A 22,384-nucleotide genomic window follows, 5' to 3' on the forward strand; every position below is an offset into this window, starting at 1 on the left:
GTCCTCTGCTCCCAGGGTTCACACAGGCTGAACACCCGCCTGGAGATAGCCTCACTGCTCTGCCCTCTCTCCCTTCCTGAGGGTTGCATTTTCCCTTACTTGATCCCTCCACATACAAGAACTCATGCAGCACTTGGTGCTTACCCATCCTGCACTGTAACTGTATCTTGAGAAGGCAGCGGTTGTGTCTGGCATCCATTAACTCCTGGGCACAGCACAGGCCTGGCACACAGAAGGTCCTGTTCAATGCTTGCTCAAAGAATGAAGCTTAGATTGGGAGGATACACTTCCTAACATTTAAAAGGACAGCACTCAGTGGGGGCTGATCTCATGTGCCCTGAGAAAGAGGAAGTTGACAGAACCCAGCCCTCAGCCAGAGGACAGCCTTGTCCTCTGCCCTCAGTTTAATCAGATGGCTCTTCCGTATAAAAATGTTCACCTGCTTTCTCTTTACTTCATCATGCGAGGTCACTGGCAGTAAGAAAGTGAAGTCACGTCCTCTGAGTCTCTCACATAAACTCCTGCCTGCTTTCTGGGGTGAGTTCTCTGAGGCTAGAATGAGGGCATTCTTCAGTTATTGAAATCACTGTAAAAAACCACTGTCAGTAAGTGTGCCCTGTGCCTGTCGGGCTGCTAGGTAGGGCTGTGGAGCCAAAGATGAAGAACACAGCCTTCTCTGGAAATCTGGTGGGAGGCAGACTCAAAATGGATATGAGGAAATCAAATAATAAAACAGAATAACCAGGGCTGGGGCTGCAGTTCAGTGGTAGAGTGCTTGCCTTGTATGTGTGAGGCACTGGGTTTGATCCTCAGCACCACATAAAAATAAATAAAGATATCATGTGTCCATCTACAACTAAGAAAATTTTTTAAAAAGTTAAAAAACAAAACAGAATTAACATATGATCCAGCAATTTCATTCTGGGTATATACCTGTTACAACTGTCCCCCCAAAGCTTATTAGATTATGAGAGCTGTGACCTAATGAGTGGATTAGTCCATTTGATGGATGAATAATTTGAAAGGACTATCAACCTGCTTGGTAACTGTAGGCAGGTAGGGTGTGGCCGGAGGAAATCGATCACTAGGGGTCCCTGGCACCTCTCTCCTCTCTCCCCTCTCTCTCTCTCTCTCTCCTCTCTCCCCTCTTTTTTTCTCTCCTTCCTGGCTGCCATGAGCTGAGCAGCTTTCCTCCACCATGTCTTGTCTCACTTGGGGTCTAAAGCAATGGAGCTGGCTAGCCAGGTTCTGAACCCTTGAAACCATGAAACCAAACATACTTTTCCTCCTCTAAATTGTTGCCAAGTAGTTTGGTCTCAGCAATAACAAGCTGACTGATATCAGTTAGTCACGGTACCCAAAAGAACTGCAACCAGGGTTTCCAGACATCTGTACCCTGAGGCTCACAGCAGCATTAGTCATAATAACCAAAGTGGAAATGATCCAAACGTCCACCAATGGATAAATGGATAAACAAAATGTAGTATCTGTATGAAAAACAGTATTATTCATCCTTTAAAAAGAATGAAATCCTGGGCTTGGAGTTAGCTCAATGGTGGAGAGCTTGCCTAGCATGCACGAGGTCCTGGGATTGATTACTAGTAGCCAAAAAAAAAAAAAAAAGAAAAAAAGAAAAGAAAGAAAGAAAGAAATCTTGTAATATGCTAAAACATGAATAAACGCTTGCAGATATGATGCCAAGTAAAATAAGCCATACAGAAAAGGACAAAATCTGTATGATTCCATTCATCTGAAGTGCCTAGAACAGTCAAATTCATAGACAGAAGGCAGATCCTGGTTGCCAGGGGCTGGAAGGAGGCAACAAGAGCTGTTTAATGGGTGTGCAATTCCAACTGGGTGATGAGAAAGTTCTGGAGATGAATAGTAACAATGTCACACAAGATTACAGATAGACTTAATGTCACTGAATTATATATTTGAAAATAGTTAAGATGGTTAACTTTGTTATATGTGTTTTACAATAAAAAAACAAGACCAAAACATGGTGTGATACCTGCCGTAAGAGAGGCAAGCCCAGTAATCTGTGGGTGGACAGAAGTGGAGCCTCAGCACAGCAACACTGGAATTAGTCTTGGAGGACAAGTAGTCAGCTAGGTAGGGAAGTGGGAGTGGGGAGGAGACAGGAGAGACCACTAGACCACCCCATCACAAGTCACCGATCTCCAGGATTTGTTCCATCATTATAGCAGTCAGTGAAGCCTTGGGTGACAGTAGGGAAGCAGCCTGAGTTTTTCCTTGGGAAGGAAAACAGCAGCACCCAAACATCTGGATAATCTCCTAGCACCTTGTGTCTGGGGAAATGCTGAGGCTACCTCTCATATTGCACCTGTAACTTTCACAAACCATGGTTCTTTAGCACCATGAGCAAGCCTACCACAGTCGGTGAAGCCCTCTGAAATTGTTGCTATAATTCAGAAAATAATTTAGAACCAAAGATCTATGTATCCAGTATGCATGCATCTTGTGCTTCAGCAAGATTAAAAAAAAAAAAAAAGTGGCTCTTCGGGAGAAAATCCTGAACTTGGGAAAAAAGTACAAAAAGAAAACAAGGCAGAGAAGGTCAAGGGACACAGGCTTCTATGCAGCCAAATAGACAGCTTCTGAGTCATCCAGGTCTTTTCCTGGACCTGCACAAGGGTCTGCAGGAGACACAGGTGATGCCCAAGCCATCCTTCACTATCCCTGAGGGCAAAGCAGGACACAGGGATGCTGATGCACAGCAAAGAGAAGACAAAGATGCTGCAACTTTTAGAATTTAGGTCTGTGTTTCTTGTCTGCGTCCCAGAGTCAGATTTCACTGAGTTCAGCAGTGTGAGCTCAATCTCTCCACCCTCCCCACCTTCCTTGGGCTGTTCTGAAATGTAACACGGATAAGAACAAAGGAAAAGCAAAAGTACAGGCCCAGAAGTTTTGTCACAGATCTATTCCCTGCAATCCCCAAAGATTGCAGATAATTTCAGTTGCAAGGAGTTTAGATGCAGAAAACTGTGCAGGAGTGTGTGTGTGTGGGGGGGAGGGGTGGATAAGTATATGCAGGTGCACTTAGATGTCCAGCAGCAGAGCCTGAGGTTAGCTCATCCATCCAGAAAAGGGCCTGGGCTAGTGTTCTTCACTGATCTCCAGCAGATCCCTGGCCAATTGTTCGCCCCTATTAAACTTGCAAGAGGCTCTGCTAAACAGCTGTGGCTCATTCCTGCCGCTAAAGAGTTGGGGCCCTCAGCCATCTGTTGCCCTGACCCTCAGCCCTGGCCTCCTGCTGCGCTCCCCAGGCACACATTTCATCTCCTTTGTGGGAAGTTGGGAGCAGGCATCATTGCATAGCTGGGGAGGGGCCTCCAAGAGGCTCAAGTTTCTGGGTTTTTTTTTTTTTTTTTTTTTCAGAAGTCAGCCAAGGCACCTGTGCACAATCTGGTTTCAGATCAGACCTTCGAGTGCTCCACAGACAGCAGAAGCAAGAAATTCCTCCTCCCATGACAATGTCCAAAGACCAAGAAAATAGACTAGACCAATCCCTTGTCCTGCTGATTGCTAGAGCTCCTTTCTCTTATGCCTTTCCTTTGACCTCTCTGACTTCCCCTCTTGAGTCTATCTCATAAATTCTTTGCATCCAACTAGACCAAAAAATACTGAGATTTTTGTCCTTGATCATTTTCTCTTCTAACGTCTTGAACAGCAGCTACAACCCCCCCCAAATATCCTAGCTCCCAAATCAGTATTTCTAGTGTAGATTCTCCTGGTGAGCTCCACTCTCCAAACAGCCCATCCTGCATCCTGAATTCAATGCCTCAAACTCAGCTAGTCCAAATCTGAACTCAGTTCCCCATAAATCTGATCCTTCCCTCTAAGTCCTTCCCTTGGTGTGTGACCCTATTTATTATGCAAGCCAGAAATATAGGGTTTCTGCTTTCTCATTTAGCTCTTCACTTCTCAGCAGTTCACAAGTGTTGATTCACTTCCAACCCCTTTCCTCCTCCTTCACTGCTACTTCCTGAGTTCAGCTCTGCGTTGAAGTGAAGTATCCACTTCTCTGTCACTCTCACCCCTCTAGCCCATCCTCCACACACTGTCACCCAATCAGGAAACCTGTGATTGTTGATTCCTTATTAACTCCTGCATCCCTCTGGTCTCCAAGTTCTGTACATTCTGCCTCCTTACCAATTCCTGAAACCATCCCCTCAACTCCATTCCTATCACCAGGGCCATGGTCCAAACATCACCCTTCCCTCCTGTAATAGCTCCCAATGGGCTTTGCAGATCCAGTCCCAGCCTTCTCCAACTGTCCTTTTTCAGTCTATCCTTTAGAAGGCTACTCTCACCTGGCACACGCTTGTAATAGTAGCAGCTCAGGAGGCTAAGGCAGGAGGATCACAAGTTCAAAGCCAGCCTAAGCAATTTATGGAGACCCTGTCCTAAATTTAAAAAAGGAGTGGGGATGTGGCTCAGGGGTTAAGCGCCCCTAGAACCAAATAAAATAAAATAGAAAGCTATTGTCTAAAAAGTATATATGATCATGTCACTTATTTGCTTCAGAGTTTCCATCTGAGCTGTCTACTTCCTTTTAGGAAAAGATAAATTCTCAGTACATCACACAAGGACCCAACTGGTTTCCCCCAACTCTCAAGCTCATATCTTCCTCTGTTTCCTTTGCCACCATCCCTTCCAGCCATCTACCCAGAGAACTTGGAGTTTTTTGCTCTTCTATCTGATCATGTTCAATTACCATCAGCACCAATAAGCGTCATCACAGTTTTTCTGGACTGTACTCCTCTCAGGTTGAAGAGCCAATAGTGTGGTGGAAAATGGAACAGAAAGTGTGAGAGAGACCAGACCCTGGTGCCAGCTGTGTTCCATCAAGTGGTAACACACTGCCTCTGCTTGGTCTCCTCCACAATCTGCCATTACGTTTTCCTTGGAGACAGGTTTGGCTACTAGCCCCCTTGTTATTGATTCCACTTTCCCTTGAGTGTTTTTCCTGTGACAATGTCAAATTAATGCAAGAAAGAACCATATTCTCTTTCTCTCTCTCTCTAGTCCCTCTAAGTTAGAATTCTCCTTGTGACCAGGGAACCTGCAAACCACTGGCCTGAGAGCAAGCCCTCATAGACGCTAGAGCTAACAGTTTTGACTACTGTTGGTCTAAGAAGCCAAGCATTGATTTGGTTCAACTCCCAAAGTAAAAGCTAAAGAGAAGCACCAGAGTTTGATCCCTTCATTCAAAGAGAAATGGGCATCATCTCTGTTAATTAAGGATGTTGAAGGCGCAACAAGCCCCATACTTAGGTCACCATCTGTGCAGTAACTATAAGCATACATAACTTCAAGGATACATGCCCAGGATGACAGCTTCAAGGCATTTGATAGGTAAGGACTCTCGGGTCATTTCTTTCGCTGTTTCCATTAACCTGTTGGATAGAACAAAGCAAAGGATTCTCAGGACTTAATTATGCAGTAGTCAGTCTGACTGTCAATCCATCAGCATGCCTGTCTCTACCCTAGGCACCATGCAGGAATATAGGGGAAAGAGAGAGCTTGATTCACAGGAAGACACCAAAGCGTATCTGCACTTGGCAGAACTAAAACCCTCAATTCTCCACTCTCTTCTCCAAGAGTTACATCCCGGAGGTGAGTGCCAGTATTCCATGGCACATTCCCAATGGAACAGGCAAATGAAGCCTCAGAAAGTGAATCTTATAAGCTTCCAATGCAGAGAGTCAGACTTCACCACTAGACATAGCAGCCAGAGTGGCTCAGTCCTCAGCCCCACCTTCAACCTGGGCCCAGGGGCACCCTCTACATATACCCCCAACTGATTAGGATATCTGAGCACCAGGATATAGGACTAGAGGTTGGGAGAGGGAATTGGCAGCTCTTTTTGGTAGGAGAGAGACAGAGGGCATCTGGCCCACAGATCATGCACCACTTACCCACTCAGCGGTCTCATTTTCCTAATTTCAAAGAACTGGGTCCCTGTGTGATTATATCTGTGTAAAGTATGTAAAGGAAAAGTGACAGAAAACTCCAAAGATCCCAGTCACCCAGCAGAGGAAAATATGCATTCTGATTTCTCAATGGGGTTAAACAGCAGGAGCTTTTCAGAAACAGACAGTAGCCAGTAGCCTCTAATTCTTCACTGTCCTGTCATAAAGTTTAATCTAATTTTTAACTTAGGCCTCAAAGCACCTTGGACCTTTGTAATAGCTCTGTTAAATTCTGTTTAGTTTTATACACACACACACACACACACACACAATCTTAATGTACCTTCTAGACTACGAGTTCTTTGAGAGTTGGGACTGTTCTTTTATCATCTTTATATCCCCATAAAGCTTGGCAGAAACCCAACATACTTAAGTTAGCAAATTTTATTAAATGACTAAGGAAGAAGTGAATGAATAGGTGAATGGAGAGATTGATGAAGAGATGTCAGTAGAGAAGGGTGAAATGGAAGGATGCACGGATGGAAGGATGAAAGATGGATGGAAAGATGGAGGAATAGGTGGAATGGAAACATGGGTGGATGGAAAGGAAGATGGATTCAGATGGATGGATGAAATAGAATGAAAGGTAAATAAATGGCAATAAGTTTTTTAATTGCACACAGAATGCAACAGAGTTTAGAAACATCACTTTCTTTTCATGGCTGCACTGATACTTGACATTGATTACTAAACCTAAAAAAATGGCACCACTATCCACATCTAGAATTTAGCCAGCTACCCAGAAGTTCCCAGGGACTGGTAAACCTGCACCAGGTGACTCTGGAGGAGATCAATGATTCCCTAATGTTCTCTGAGACTGGATCTTAATTTTTCTCACTCTATAGAAAAATTGCTTTGTGTTTTTGGCTCTTTTGCCTCAAACCAAATCATAGAAAAAGTGTGTTTTGGGAAGGCACTAAGGAAGCAGGAACACGTAGAGCTACTGCAGCCCAGGAAGGACTTGTGGGACGGATGCACCCCTGAGTGAAAAAAGCAGCTGCAGAGGAGACACTTCACAACCTCCTGAGAGGGGCTGGGGTCCCTTCCAGCACTGTGTGTTTGGCCTCTAGGACATAGGCACACGTGACAACCATCTGGGGAGCTCAAAAGCAGACTCTAGGCACCAACCCTGGAAATTGTGATTTCAGGCCATGCCTCTTAACCATAGTTGCCATTCAAAGTCACCCTAACTCAGATCACTGAGTTCAGAGCTGCGGGGTGTGGGGCAAAGGACAGTTTTCACGAACTCACCAGCTTGGGAGTTACTGACTAGGCTGTGAGATTCACCACGAACAATACAGGCTTGGTGGCATTTCTGAAAACACTATGTACAAAATATTAGAAGTAAAAGAGAAAATGAGGGACTAAATATTCTCATTCTAAAGTGATTTTTTTTTACTTGAACCAAAGATTTACTCAAAAAGTGGGGTTCCCATTAAATATAAAGAATTTGATTGGCAAACATTCAACTATATGCTCAACTTTCCCTGTTTATATATTTAATGTATACATCCAGTACATAAAGTAAGATAAACTGATAATTAAATAATGAAAAACTACCTTACCACCCTTCTCTCAGTTCTTTACAATGGATAATTGAGACCCTGAAAGTGAACGGGTGGAAATAGCAGCACACTCCCCAGCACACTCTCTGCAGAGGAAGGTATTCATTCTCCCCTGTGCTCCTCAGAAGATTTCTCCCCATCTAGCACAGCCAGTGAGGCACCTTTCTTTCCAGAATCCCATGCAAAATCAGCACACCAGTTGGCTGCCACTTGGAGGCTGTATCAGGAGAAGACAGGATTCATTTTTTCATGACTCCACAGCCAGCTGAGACCATCTATAGTCAGGTCTGGACCCAAGCAATTCCCAGAATTGACATCTGCTACAGGGTCCAGGCCAAAGTAGTAGGGGGTCCCAATGAACTAAACCAAAATCAGGTCAGGAGAAAAAGTCCATGCTTGGGCTGGGGATGTGGCTCAAGTGGTAACGCGCTCACCTGGCATGTGCGGGGCACTGGGTTCGAGCCTCAGCACCACATAAAATAAAATAAAGATGTTGTGTCCAACAAAAACTGAAAAATAAATATTAAAAAATTCTTTCTCGGGGCTGGGGATGTGGCTCAAGCGGTGGCGCACTCGCCTGGCATGCGATCCTCAGCACCACATACAAACAAAGAGGTTGTGTCTGCCGAGAACTAAAAAATAAATATTAAAAAATTCTCTCTCTCTCTCTTTAAAAAAAAAAATTCTTTCTCTTAAAAAAAAAAAAAAAAGAAAAGAAAAAGTCCATGCTTTGCTTTCCTGGAGTGATGGCTCCAAAGGCCAGGAGCACATCCCAACAGCCCCCTGGTGATTTCTCTTGCCCTCTCTGCCATCAGTGATCTTCTTCAATTGACCATCATAGAGGTTCAAAGAAAAGAAAAATTAAAATGCAGATCCTTCAGGGCAACAATGAAACTTAGCTGAGTACATGCTGCAGGGCTTAAGGGAGCATAGGCAAGTGCTACACAAAGCACATACAATTTGCCCCCGTCAATGCCATCCCAGCCCAGACTCATTCTCTTGCCTCTCTGGCTTGGTGATCCTTGAGAAGACTAAGTCCTAGATAGAAATAGAAGCCATTCTCATTTGTCATCTTTTGGAATATTTGATGAAGAGTAGGTCACCTTTGAAAAGAATCAGCTCTTGGGATTCAGGTCTACTCTGGCAGGAGTTTGTGCTTCTGGACTATAAAGGACTCCCCATGTGGGGTCCAATTTGTGGATCAGCAACCATACCCATAGTCTTCCCAGGGCCAGAACTGTTGACCTCCCTCTGGAGGTTGCTTCCACCTTCTCCTGCTAATATCACTGCAGGACTCCACTGAGAAAATGTCACATGGGGGAGCTGGTGATCCATGAAATGGGAACTAAGGCTAATCAAGTAATCTCTCTACCCAAATGAGCAGAAATTGGAGTTATTTCCATCTGGTAACACTCAGCCCTAGGGGAGAGGTGCTGATGTTTCGTCCCATTAGAGGAGACCCCAAAAAATTCACCAGAAAGAGTCTTGCCTATAATACAGAGAAGAGGAGGCTCTTCTGGAGTATGTTGGACAGGTGCTTGGTGCTTTCTGAAGTCCTTTTGGCCTCAAGGCTGGGTATGAACAGACAAATAGAAAGCAAAGTAATGTGACTGGGTTTTGCAGCACAGGCTAAGTTTCATGTCTATGGAGAAAGGGCAAGGGTCAACAGAGGCTTGGCCTCCCGGACAATGTGCTGTGGCCTGCTCCCCATTGGACACCTATGCTTGGTAAAATCCCAGAAGTGTCTAGAGTACCATCACTTCTGCCCCTTCGTTCCCACAGTGTTGCTCATGAGGAGCCCTCAGAACTGATCTGATCTTGATTGTCAACAAGCCGAAGACATGGAGATCAAAAAAATCTAGCTGGTCTGAACCAGCCTGGGCCCACAGGGTTCCTCAGCAATTCTTCAAGCTCAAGTCGGGAACAGGGGCCCCACTGCAGAGCCCCAACCAATTTATGCAGAATCTGAGCAAGGTCATCAGCCTGGGTTGCTGTGGGAGCTCAAAGCAGCAGGGGGTAGGTCTCTTGAGATCATGAGTGGCCAGAGACCAAGGCAAATAAGTGAGAGAAGAAATAAAAGAGAAAGAATAGGGGGAAAGGGGAAGAAAGTTAGTTGTGCAGTCGAGGAAGAGGGGAAAGCAAGTGACCTAGAGGAAGGAAGCAGAGAAAGAGAAGAAGATGTAAGGAAGAGGGGATCTCACGGAGAGCCCAGGAAAGGGGAGGGAAAAAAGAGAAGCCAGAGGGTCTGGCTCACTGTCCCCTTGCTGTCCTTACCCACATCCTGCTTAAGGAAAAAGGGCTGGTCATTGCAATTACATCCTCTGTTATCACTTTCAGACTCTCATCTGGGGCCTTCCTATATGCCTCACCAGCCTTAAAGACCAACTGGGGACAGACATGACATCAGACTTACAATCCCCAGACCCCCCAGCCAGGTCCACTCAGATGCCAGATGGAAGGATACTGTAGTGTCTTCATGTAATTCTGGATTGCCTGCAGCCAGTCTGGAATCGTCATCGACAGCCTGTAGTTTGGGACCTGGGGTATTGAAGGCTGTAGAGAAATAGAGATGGATCTTTTTGTTGAGGAGACAGCTTCTGGGGGCAGGCGTAGAGCTATAACTACCAGAGAAGGAGCTGCTCCAGAGAGCAGATAACCACCCTGGCATGGTCACTTGTTCCAAGGGTGCCTCCTCTTCCACAAGGTCTCCCCAGAATTGCCAGTGCATCATGGAAGTTCTCCCTCTATACATACTCTCTTCTGGGTCATGGGGGCTCCCCGTGGCCCTCCTGGTGTTGTGTTAACACAACTGGCCTCTCCCGTGGGAGCCTAAGCACCTCCTTGAGACCAGGGGCCATATACTCCCCACTGAGCCTGGCCCAGGTGGACACAGAAGTGCTCCATTCATGGCCACAATTTTATTGTAAAACACTTTTTTTTTTTTTGGTATCAGGGACTGAACTCAGGGTAACTTGACCACTGAGCCACATCCCCAGCCCTATTTTATATTTTATTTAGAGACAGGGTCTCACTGAGTTGCTGAGCACCCACTTTTGGTGAGGCTGGCTTTGAACTAGCGATGCTCCTGCCTCAGCCTCCTGAGCCACTGGGATTACAGGCGTGTGCCACCGCGCCCGGCACATGACACTTTTTGTTGCGTGGCTAATGATGACCCAGTGGGTCATCACTCCAGGTCATTATTTACACAGAATGCAGGTACAGGGTGCCCTACAACATAGTGCTAAGGGCCCCGTTCTCAATATATTTCCCTGCAACACCCAATGTATTCTGTCCCCTGAGTCCCACAACCAAGTGGATTCAGAAAGATTCCTTTTCTTGCCTTGATTCTTCCTGGACAAGTGCAGCTCCTCTGATTCATAATCCATGGAAAGGAAAACAGCAGCACTCCAAACCTCTGGATAATCTCCTAGCACCCTGTGTCTGGGGAAATACTGAAGCTACCTTCATATCACACCTGTAACTTTCATAAATCATAGTCCTTTAGCACCATGAGCAAACCTACCACAGTTGGTGAGGCTCTCTGAAATTGTGGCTATAATTCAGAAAATAATTTAGAACCAAAGATCTATGTATCCCGCATGCATGTAAAAGTATGTATGTGTGCTTCAGCAAGATAAAAAGAAGTGGCTCTTTGGGAGTAAATCCTGAACTTGGGCTTTTACCCAGAGGACATCCCAGCCAATTTTGTTTCCTAGTTTACCTTTTGGTCAACACTCAAGTATATGAAGTTCTAACCCCTGCCAGGGAGAGAAAGGACCAAAGGCAGGCAAGGACTGGAAAGGGGAAGGAAAGTGCGTCTCCTGGGAAATTTAGAGCTAAGACGCCCACTCAGCTCTGAGCAACACTGTCAAGGAGGCCAAGAGCAAGAATAAACAGAGATGTCCAATTAAGGGACTCCTGGGAAGCAAGGAACAACATATGGGCATGGTTTTGTCTTGTATGCATGTTAGATTTTTTTTTTTTTTTTTTTTTTGCACTGGGAATTGAACTCAGGGGCACTCGACCACTGAGCCACATCCGCAACCCTATTTTGTATTTTATTTAGAGACGGGTCTCACTGAGTTGCTTAGCACCTTGCTTTTTGCTGAAGCTAGCTTTAAACTAGTGATTCTCTTGTCTCAGCCTCCTCAGATGCTGGGATTACAGGGTGCCTGGCATGTTAAGATTCTGCTTTGGTTTGGTTTTGTTTTATTCCCCATTATGTGTTTCTCAGTCTCCTTGCCTCTGCTGTCTGGTGGGGGTAGAGTCATTGGTGAGAGGAACTATGGACCCAGGAAGGAGACAGGAGGTTCCTTAGCCTCTTAGGAAAAAGTAGAACTGGTTAAAAGAAAGATAGTCCCATCCATGGAGAAACAGGACCAGGAAAGCCCTAGGATAATACTAAGCAGATAGAAGGGGAAGTTGCTGGTAAAGAGATTCAAGGACAGCCCTGGGCAGCCTGGCTGGGCAGCAGAGCCAGATGTTGCCTAGGACATTCCTGGCTGTTTCCCTGACAAGTTCCTATGGGGCAGCAGGCTCTTTCCATACTTCTGCCCCTTTGGCTACATTTACTGCAAATGTGCCTTAACCTTCATTTCCGATCTTGCCTCTAATCTCTCTTGGCCTTGAGACATCCTACTTCACAGCCAGTGTTCCTTCAGCTGAAAGTCACACTTTCTACCTCACAGTTAAGGATTATGTGTGAGTCCTGTGTGTGTGTGTGTGTGTGTGTGTGTGTGTGTGGTGTGGCTAAGTGGCAGTACTTGCAAACACAACTGTTCTGCAAGCTACATTTTCTTTACAACATCTCAACTCAAATGAATCACATTCCTGCCTGAGAGAGTTATTTTGAGGAGCAAATGTTTCAATTTGAACACACACACACACACACACACACACACACGCACACACATACACACAGAGTCAAAATAAGAAGTGAGCAGGGTTCAGTGGTACATATCTGTAGTCCCAGCTACTTTGGAGGCTGAGGCAGGAAGATCTCTTGATCCCAGGAGTTCAGTGCCAGCCTGGGCAACATAGCAAGAATCCATCTCAAAAACAAAAACAAAAACAAAAAAACAGGCAGGGCTGGTGATATAGCTCAGTGATAGAGCACATTCCTTGTACTAGTGAGGCTCTGGGTTCCATCCCTGGTATCAATAAAAAAAAGGGTTAGGGAAGAACACTTGCATTTCTTTTTTTTTTTTTTAACACTTGCATTTCTGCTCGACAAACACCAGGAAGTGTCAAGCTTATCCCTGTTTTTGTTTTGGTTTCTTTTCAGAAACATCTGCAAAAACCCATACCTGGAATTCTGGGTAAAAAAAACAAAAAAAGGTGCCAGAAATTTCACAGAGAAGTAAAGAAAGAAGGGGAGATTTGAACAAACATTTTCTTAGCATCTCCTATGTCCCAAGCTCTAGGCCAGATACAGAGGGGACAGGAAGCACAGGAGCAGAGGAAGGGAGGAGGGAAATTACAGCTCATGAAGCCATGAGCATTTCTCCACAGGCAAGTGCTGTTTGTACCTACTTCATGGAAAAGTTGGTAAATGTGGGGAAGTGGGAGGGTAAACCTCTTGGCCAACTGTGCACGGCCAGTGACATGGTTCAGAGTCTGCTGCAGGGCTGACCACCAAATTATTTCAACTCCCCTGAAGCTCCACAGGCTGAATGGTGGGGGTGGGAGTCAGGCGACAGCTGGTCCTCAGAATAACAGCCCAATGGCGCCCAAGGGCTTTTCAAGACAGCTGCATGGTTATCTCCGCCCGGCTGTGAGCAGAGTCCTAGGGCTGCGGCCACATTTGCTCCCAGTCGTGAGGACAAATGTAGACACATTCCCTAAACCCAGGCTAGGGAGCTGAGCCGTGGTGGGGAGAGGAGCAGAGACTGCTGCGGGGATGATGTCATCGGCTACAACTCACCCGATGTCTGGGAGAACTGGCGGAGGCTCAGACTAGGGGGGCAGTTTCCAGCTGGTGCCTTAGGCTGCCCGGGTTCCCACAGGACCTGGACTATAAGGCTGGGTGGGCTCTTTGGGGTGTTATCACAAGACCCACAATCAGGTTCAAATCTCTGCTGTCACCTACCAGCTGTGGACCCTGTTTGGAGCTGCATGACCTGTCTAAGTCTCCACTTTTCTTCCTGATAACAGAGGAATCATATCATTACCTGTCTTAAACCTTCCAGGCTGGTTGTGAGGTTTACATGAGCTAATGTGTAAACATTCAGGGGTGTTCAACTGCAATGACTCATCAACGACAGGTTCTCAGGGGTCTAGACCAGGGAGGCCTGTAGCGTCTGCACCTTTCTAGAACTTGAAAACAGAATCAGCAGGGGCCTGAATTCTCAGACACTCAGAACTTGGAATCATGAAGATGCCTTCTCACCCTAGTGGAAGATGAAAACACCCACATTCCCCTGGGGATGCATGGTGACAATAAATTAATATCCTTAATTCATGAAGAGTTCATACAGAACGATAAGAAAACTCTTTAGGCCTCAATGGAAAAAAATAGAGCCCCCAAAGATGGAAGCAACACAAGGGTCTATGGATGAATGAAAGGAATACGCACAATGCTGCACGTACATACAGTGGATAGTTATTCAGCCTTAAAAAGGAAGGGCATTTTAGTACATGCTAGAACATGAATGAACCTTGAAGACATTTGGTAGGGGAATAACCTTGTCATAAAAGGGCAAATGTTGAGCCAAGTATGGTGGCACATGTCTGTAATCTCAGCCACTTTCAAGGCTGAGGCAGGAGGATTGCTAATTCGAGACCAGTTTCAGCAATTTATTGAGACCCTGACTCAAAATTTAAAAAATAAAAATAAAAAGAACTGGCAATTCGTGGTAAAGCTCAGTGGCAAAGCTCTCCTAGGTTCAATCCCCAGTACTGGGGATAGGAGGGGGAAGCCGGGGGCAAATATTGTATAATTTCTCTTGAATGAGGATTATAGAGTTGCCTGATTCATAGGAAGTAGAGACTGCCAGAGGCTGGGTTGAGAAGGAGATGAGGAGATCATGTTTTTAATGTGTACTGGTGTCCATGGAGGAAGATGAAAAAGTTTTGGAGATGGATGGCAGTGACATGAATGTACTTATTGCCACCGAACTGTGCACCTTGAATGGTTAAAATGGTAAATTATGTTCTATAGGTTTATCACAATAAAAAGATCACAAAAAGACAACTTGCAAAAGAAGAAATGCAGAGGGAATAAATATTTGAAAAAAACATTCAAGCTCGCTAATAATTTAAGAAATGCAAATTGAAGTCCCTGCAAAATGTCATTTTCCTCTTCCCTAGATAACAAAGACATTTTGAAATGCAAATACCCAATGCTGGTGAGGATGCTCTCACCCAGCAATAATGGAACATAAATTGGTGCGACCTTTTCAGGAAAAGCCCAGGGCACATGGTTTTTCTTCTCCCTGACTGGGGTCCGAAGGGTCCTTCCTCATGCTGTTTCCTTGCCAGATTTCATCATACTCCAACTTTGATTTTCCATGGCTCTTCCCCCCCAGGGTCTCATATCCTGCCACCTACATCCTGCTCAGCAAACCACAGCTAAGTTGATGAAGGCAGAATCTAGAGGGAACAGCTCAGAACTAACCTCGCCACAGACAAGGGCCCTGGGAGGTTTAGTGGACAGGAAAGAGGGGGAAGGGGAGTGGGCAGGAAGACTGTTGTTCAAGAAGATGAGACAAACCACAGGCAAGACTTTTGCAGACAGCCTCTCTTTGACTCCATTCTTGCCAAACACAATCTGTCAGGAGAAAGCAAGGGGAAGGGATGTGGATGAGCACAGGTGTGTAGCTGGCACTGTCATGGCGGAGAGAGAGGGGAGGCCAGGAAAGGAGCCAGAGAAGCAGCAAGAGGCCCAGGCACTAGCAATCTTTGACAAGAATGAGAAGTAAGCAAAGGCTTTTGTCTTCCCTGCTCTGAAAAATATACTGCACAGGCACCAGGCAGAAGAATCTTCCTGGCAACTGGGGAGAAGAAGCACAGAGCAATCAGCACCCATGATCTCAGGGTGGGGCCCAGGGTTCTGCATCAGGAGCAACCTTAAATCTGTTGATGGTGGCTTGGTACAGAGGTCCTGGGGTCACAATCTTGGGCAGAGCAGGGTGCACAGACAAGACAGACAGTTCTGAATCCAGGGCAGAGGAGGGAATTAACTGCCCGTGTGAGGCCTCTGGGGGCCGACGTAGCAAAGTCTCAAGTCCCAAGAACTCACACTTGTTGGCTGAGGCAAAGCTCAGACCTCTAAATGTGAATTCTTTCCCGGTTTAGAATCAATGTGAGGATGAGAAACAAACGTGTGAGGGCTGCAAGAAACACCGGATGTTTCCTGCTGAATCCATCTTGGTTTCCTGCCTGAGTGGGGCCAGCCCCAGGCAGACAGAAGTGCTAGGAGTGCTTCCACTTTCTCCTCCCCTCCCTTCCCATCTTCTAGAAACCTCCAAATGATTCTTGCTGTTTCCTTCATTCTGTCCCACTGTCTCACATGTGGAACACGTATAAACACATAAATTGAGCAAGAATTATACCACTTGTAGTAACTCTGAAATAATCATGCTCACAGAATTGAAGACTTAAGAACTCAATGGGTCAAACTATCCCTGAAAAACCTTGGATTTGACCTGTTCAAGTGCTAACTTCAGACTCAGCAACCACCAGAGAAGAGGCCTGTAGTCACAAATTTCGAAGAAGGATCTCAGTGAACACTCTTCTTTCCCTCAAGAGGAGACATCTGGACTCTCAGGCAAAGCTGACCATGGCCACTAATGGAACGTCCTGTAGACAGGAAGGGTCTGTCATTCATTCCTCCTCCTAGGCCCTTGAAACCTTTCCCCGTCCACTTCTTTTTGCTTGTTAGTGCATCTTCAATTGCCAAAAAAAATAGTTAAATGCCTTGAAATTCTCCGACCTTTCTCCACAACCACTACCGTACCACAGTTCTTTCATGCTTCAGGGGGACTTTGATTTGCAGGAAGGAGGAAAGGACTTGGCCCCAGAGGAGAGTCTGCCAAGTTAAGCACAGGAAATTGCCCCTGATCCAAGAGGAGCACAGGAGCTTTTGACATCATTCCCATGTCAGAGACTGGGCAGGGGTCAGGGTTTGCAGAAAGGTGGGCCCAGGGAGATACCATCTGACCACTGAAGATAGAGAGCCAAGCATTAAGAGAGAGAGAAAAATGTTAAGCCCTTTCCCTAGGTTCAAAGACCAACTGCCCGAATTTGGGCTGGCAGAGTCCTGGCTTAACTGCAGTTTCCATGTTCCTATAAAAGTACAGTAATGATGCAGCTGACATATAAAAAAAGGAACATTCTGAGCCAGGTGCCTGTAATCCCAGCAACTCGGAAGGCTGAGGCAGAAGGATTGCAATTTTGAGACCAGACTCCGCCGTAACTTAGTGAGGCCCTAAGCAACTTGGTGAGATCTTGTCTCAAAATAAAAAGTAAAAATAAAACAGGCTGGGGATTTCGAAGGTCAGTGGTAAAGCACCCGGTTTCAATCCCAAGTATAAAAAAATAAAAGAAAAAGTAAAAAGAAACATTCTCTTTTAAGAGCATAGCTTTCAGCTATAATAGTAGGTATTAGGTACAGATATCAAAAAATAGAAATCTATGTTCTAAACTGCTCAATATTGACAATATTGAGGATACTGTATTTTACATGTGTTTATTTCAGAGGACTGATGACAAGCTAGCAATTGTCCTAGAAAGAGGACAAGAATGAGTTAGTCTGGAAACTATGACACATAAGAAAAGGTAAAAGGCACTGTCAATAGACACAGAGGACTAAAGAATGATGTGAAATGTCACAGTTCTAAGGGTTCTTCATCCAGTGGGCCTCTAGTGACACACAGGTCAGCATTAGAGACCTGCAGACTCCTGGATCATGACATCATGGGATTTGAGAGTTGCAAAGAACATTACATGAAATCAGCTCTACTTTTATTTTATAGATGAGAAAAGTAAGCCCAGAGATTTTAAGTGAGTGACCTGGTCACCAAGCTAGCACAACCAAGACTAGAATTTGGTCCCTAATTTTTACTTCAAGTGCCTTCCACCATAAGAGCCTTGTAGCCTTCAGGGTTGCTGTGAATAATAGCAAGGAAGTCAACACACTGCGTACTGATTCAAAGGGCAATACAAGAGTCCATAGTGAAATGTGACTGAAGTGGTGGTGGATTTCTGTTTAGTCTAAGAAAAGAGCTTCCCCACATTCAAATCTGACCAGTCCTGGAATCACCTGCCCTGGGAGGTGACAAGTAAGTGTTCAGGAAGAGGAAGGGAAGGGGTTCAGTGAGATGGGAGACTATTTTACCTACTAAGATTCCATGATTCCTACATGGAAAAGTACTACAAGGATGGAAGAAGAATGCACAATGAGAGACCAAGACAGTAATAAGTGTGCAAGTTAGAAAGGCAACCCAGGACAGTTGCATCTAGCCTCTGTTCCCTGTGACCTCATCTTCTAGGCTTAAGGGCTCCAGCTTCTCAAGTAAGTAAAGAAAAATTGTGAAGTCAGAATTGTCTCAAAATAAAAAGTAAAAATAAACCAGAAACAGGACTGTTTAAGAGAATGGAACATGGGTAATTTTGGTTGACACTCATTCGGACAGGTTCTAGGTGGGCATACTGAAGATCTCCTTGACCAGAAGAGGAATAAAATACTCCAACTGATGCTGCAGGAAGTTTAGAGGCCCTGTCACACCCCCAAGGGCACACAGCCTTCTAGCCTGCAGGCTCACATGCTCAGCTATCACCAAATTCTATCAGATGGCCCTCTAGGACTCTGGTCTGGTATACCTAGACCTACTCAAGAATCTTCTCAGCCATACCAGTGTCCCCAAGATCCAGGGGAAACTATCCGCCATAGTAACTCCCAAGCTCTGCAGCATTTCTCTCCAGTTTCATTTTGGTATTTTATATAATGCTGTTATTCCCACCAGGGAACATCTTCCTCCCTCTGACACAATATCCTTGGCCCTCAAGCCCAGTCAGCTCACTCCTGAGCCTCTTTCTTTATCCAGTGAGACTAATTCATCATGTGTACTGGAAAGTCCCTTTTAAGCCACAGCCAAAACTCTTCCTTTTTTTTTTTTTTTTTTTTTTCTTGGAGTCCAGATAAGCTGGAAAGAGACAGTTCACTGTTTTGCAAGTTTCAGAGGTGAAAGTCACTGTCATAAAAAAAAAAAAAAAATTGGCAAAAAGTCTAGAAATGATTCACACTGAGAAGTCTGACTGGTTGATTGCAAATTCATTCAAAGCTTAATAAATCATTTGCTGGGGGTGGGGGGCTGGGAGGATGGGGGAAGGAGTGAGAAACTCCAAAGAGGACAAGTAGAGTGGTATCCTTGGGGTCCATGCATTTTTGGCATCGCTGGTGTTACCTGGTGGCGCTAGTCTTTGCTGAAGGGGGATGGACATGGGACTGAGTAAATAACAGTTTGGAATTCAAAGAAACCTTGCCACAATCCTATCATATAGTTCCAGGATGGTGCTCCTTGTACCCGTCCCTCCCCCATTTCTAAGGCTTCCAAGGCAAACATGACAATTAGGAAAAGGGCTGACAAGAGCAATTGGGAGGAGGGAGTTTGTAGCAGGACCAATGACATGGAAATTGACTCTATTTGCTCTGTTCTGTTTGAAATGGTCCCATCATTGCCCATCCCACCGTCTCCTGCGAAGCCACTGACCTTTGCCAAGAAGGCGGCGTTCCTGATAGCGCCCACCATTTCTCCCCCCTTGGGGTGCACCTTGGCCACGTGCATCCACATGCGCTCCCAGGTGTGGCTGTCGATCGGGAAGCCGCTCTTGTTAACGTGAAACATCACCCCACCGTCTTTGTCCTCCTCCTCCGAGCCCCCGCTGGTGGTGAGGCTCACGGGCCGTACGTGGCTGCTCCGGGACCGGGTGCCTTTGGAGCCTTTGGGGTGGGGGCAGCGGAGAGTGTCGGCCGCGGAGCCAGTCATGGTGGAGAGAGGGCGCGGGGGGCGAGGTGTGGGGTGCTCGGCAGCGGCAGCAGCGGGGGGCGTGTGCGCGCGGGCGCGGCGCGGGGATCAGCGCCCCGCGGGGGTGGCCTTTTCCATGCCTCTCTCTGCGGCAGGACGCGCCAAGGGGTAGCAGCGGCGAGAGCTCCGCGGAGGCGGCCGGGCTCCCTGCTTACGGGCCGTGCCTGAAATCAGTGGAGACAGCAGACACCACGGCTAAGTGGACATCCAGAGGAACCGAGTGGGAGCCCTGGAGTGTCTCCACGTCACCTCCCACTGCCCCTTGCACGCTGACAAGACCCCCCCTTCCCCCAAGGAATTGAATACGAGCTTTCAGCCTTCCAAATACACAGAAAGGCAGCTTGAATTTGCCACAAAGCTTCACACACACCTAAACACCAGGGTGTGGGGGAAACGAGGAGCATGGGGGATGCGGAGTGGACCGTGTAGGCAGAAGAAAGACAGCCCGTGGAGCGTGAAGACACAGGAGGTCCCCGCAAGGCTCCACTCATTCCTGGGTCCCCAGTAGTGGACGATAGACGAGCCGAGCCCAGAACGTGCCGACACGTGAGCGCCCAGGGCTAACGCGAGGGCGCTGCAGCAGCCTCCGCTTGCAAAGGCAGCCCCGCTTCTTCCAGGAAACCCTCCCGGACTCCGGCAGGAGAAGGGGCGCCCCTAGCCCTATGTTCCAATGGAAAGAGCTGCATCCGCCTCCCGCACCCCAAATTCCAGCGCCATGGACCTGGAGCGACTGACCGCAGGCGGGGCTCAGAAAGGGCGCGCGGCGCTCCGGGACCTACCTCGGGACGGTGGGCTTCATTGCTGCAGAGTCTCTCCGGGCGGCGGGGGCTGCTGCTTTGGCGCCTGCTGCCGAGCCTGGGACTGGGGCTGCTGGGGCTGCTGCGGTCGTCGCCTCATTCCATGTCCCATTCTCGAATGTTATTCTGTGACATATAACCGAGTCACCCGGGCAGCCGCCGATGTTCCGAATGCGTCCATTGGCCACCGCAACAAAGAGGGGCGGGTCCCGGGCTCGGGACTCTACAACCCGGAGCTCGGCGACGCTCTGATTGGCTCCAGCGCTTCTCAGGCGGGAGGAAAGCGGAGTAAGGGAAGCTGGGCTGCCACGCGAAATCCGATCTCTCTAGTGTCCGGGAGCCCCGCGGGGCTGGAGCATTTGTCCATGGAACTTAAGATTTAGTTTCGGGTAAGGTGAGGGTTTGCAACTGTGGGAAGCATAGGAGAAGCAAAACCTCCCGAAGTAGAGAAGCCACCCTGAGATAGAGAAAGGGGTTGTAGGAACAGCATTCCCTGAAAAAGGCTGGACAGTCTACTGATGATGGGTGATTCCGGAAGGAGCTCTTTATATGTAGGCACAAAATTCAATATTTTTTTTAAAGCGCTACAAATTTCTCCCGAATTAACAAATGGGCACAGCTTTGGGTTTTCTGTTATTAGTGATAATAAAGTCCCTATAAAACGCAAGTTGATATGGGACTTTGAAGCCCAGGATGTCAGCCAGGCCCCCACTGTTCTGCCACAGCTACTTGGTTACAGAAGGGTTTGGAGAGATCCTTCAAAACCAGGGTGAAGTGGGAGGCCCTCCCACACTCCCACACTCCCGGCTGAAACACTTTTTCCTTAAAGGTGATTCTCATTTTCTCATTCATTCTCTTTCTCCGCTCTTTCCCTCTCTCCCTGTCAGAAAGAAAGGAGTAAGATGAGGTGGGAAAAGGACCAGATTTACTGATCTATGGGATGGGCTCTAGGTCCAGGTATGTCTTTTTAAGCTGAGTGACCCTAGACAAGTCACTTTCCTGCTCTCTTTCTGAAAAGAAGAGAGTAGATTTCTCACCCTCCCAGAGTTCTGGCTCTCGGGTTCTTTGGTTCCAGAACTTCTTCTTTGTGGATTTAGGAACCCGGCTGTAACTCCTTTCTCTTTGAACTCCAGGCCAGGATGCCAGCTTTGAGAGTGAAGCAGTAATGGCAATGGGCTTGTGAAGGAACACTGACAGAGGATCCATTTTAAGGATGCTTAACCCTATGAGTGACCTGGTGGGTGGGGACTGGGTCTTTGATGGTGAGATATGGGTGTCAGCAGAGGCCTCTGGGGAGTGGCTGAGAGCCAGGACTGGGGTGAAGAGACCTGAATTCTGGACCTAGCCCTGACCTAGCCCTGAGACAAAGACCGTGCTCTAGGACTTTCCAGACTCAATAATGACAGTGATGACTTAGGCCCATACAGACAAAGGAAATGGGTCAGTTTATGAAATATAATTCAAGTGGAACAAGCACACCTGGAAACAAACAAACAGGAAATTGAAATAAAATCATCCTCTCACCTTATAATTGCCTCAGTTTTCGTTGCACTGTTAAAGGTAAACATGCCTCAGAGAGTACTCGATTTTCTCCTTGAACTTCCTTCCTTCTTTATGCATTCATTTCTCAAACCATACCCCTCTCCAGAAGACTAGAATTTCAGGATGAGGTCCTATATTCAGAGCCTAACCAGATCAGTCAGTGAACATCAAACAGCACAGGTCGCCTTCCTGGGAAACACTTTCTCCAAGCAGGAGCTAATGACCACAACTACTAAGCCAGGGCCTGTATCCTGCCAAAGGGGAGTGTTTGTTCATCTTTCTGCCTCAAAGCACCTTGGATTTTCTGACAGCTGACAGGGAGAGCATTTATTGTTAGCCTCTAATATTCAGGTCATGTGTTTTCTTCTTTCCCATGGGTGGAATGGGTGGAGAGCCAAGGGCCTAAACATATGAAGTTGTGAGATTTGAGATTTTTACTTTTCCAACATGGTGGC

At 46.6% G+C, this 22,384-nt stretch overlaps 1 protein-coding gene across 1 annotated transcript in view; it reads right to left on the reverse strand.

Annotated features, from left to right (window-relative positions):
- The window catches only part of Vash2 (vasohibin 2), a 34,865-nt gene extending 14,388 nt beyond the window's left edge, over positions 1-20,477 (reverse strand). Inside the window, exons 1-5 of the mRNA XM_026387453.2 lie at positions 20,370-20,477; positions 19,276-19,754; positions 10,029-10,117; positions 5,946-6,002; positions 5,349-5,423 (exon numbers count right to left, since the gene is read on the reverse strand). Coding sequence (XP_026243238.1) covers positions 5,349-5,423; positions 5,946-6,002; positions 10,029-10,117; positions 19,276-19,551 — 497 coding nt within the window. The 5' untranslated portion in view covers positions 19,552-19,754; positions 20,370-20,477. The remainder of the gene's footprint in view (positions 1-5,348; positions 5,424-5,945; positions 6,003-10,028; positions 10,118-19,275; positions 19,755-20,369) is intronic.
- Between the last annotated feature and the right edge of the window lie 1,907 nt (positions 20,478-22,384).

Source organism: Urocitellus parryii, chromosome 9, assembly GCF_045843805.1.
Source record: "Urocitellus parryii isolate mUroPar1 chromosome 9, mUroPar1.hap1, whole genome shotgun sequence".
Lineage (NCBI taxonomy): Eukaryota > Metazoa > Chordata > Mammalia > Rodentia > Sciuridae > Urocitellus > Urocitellus parryii.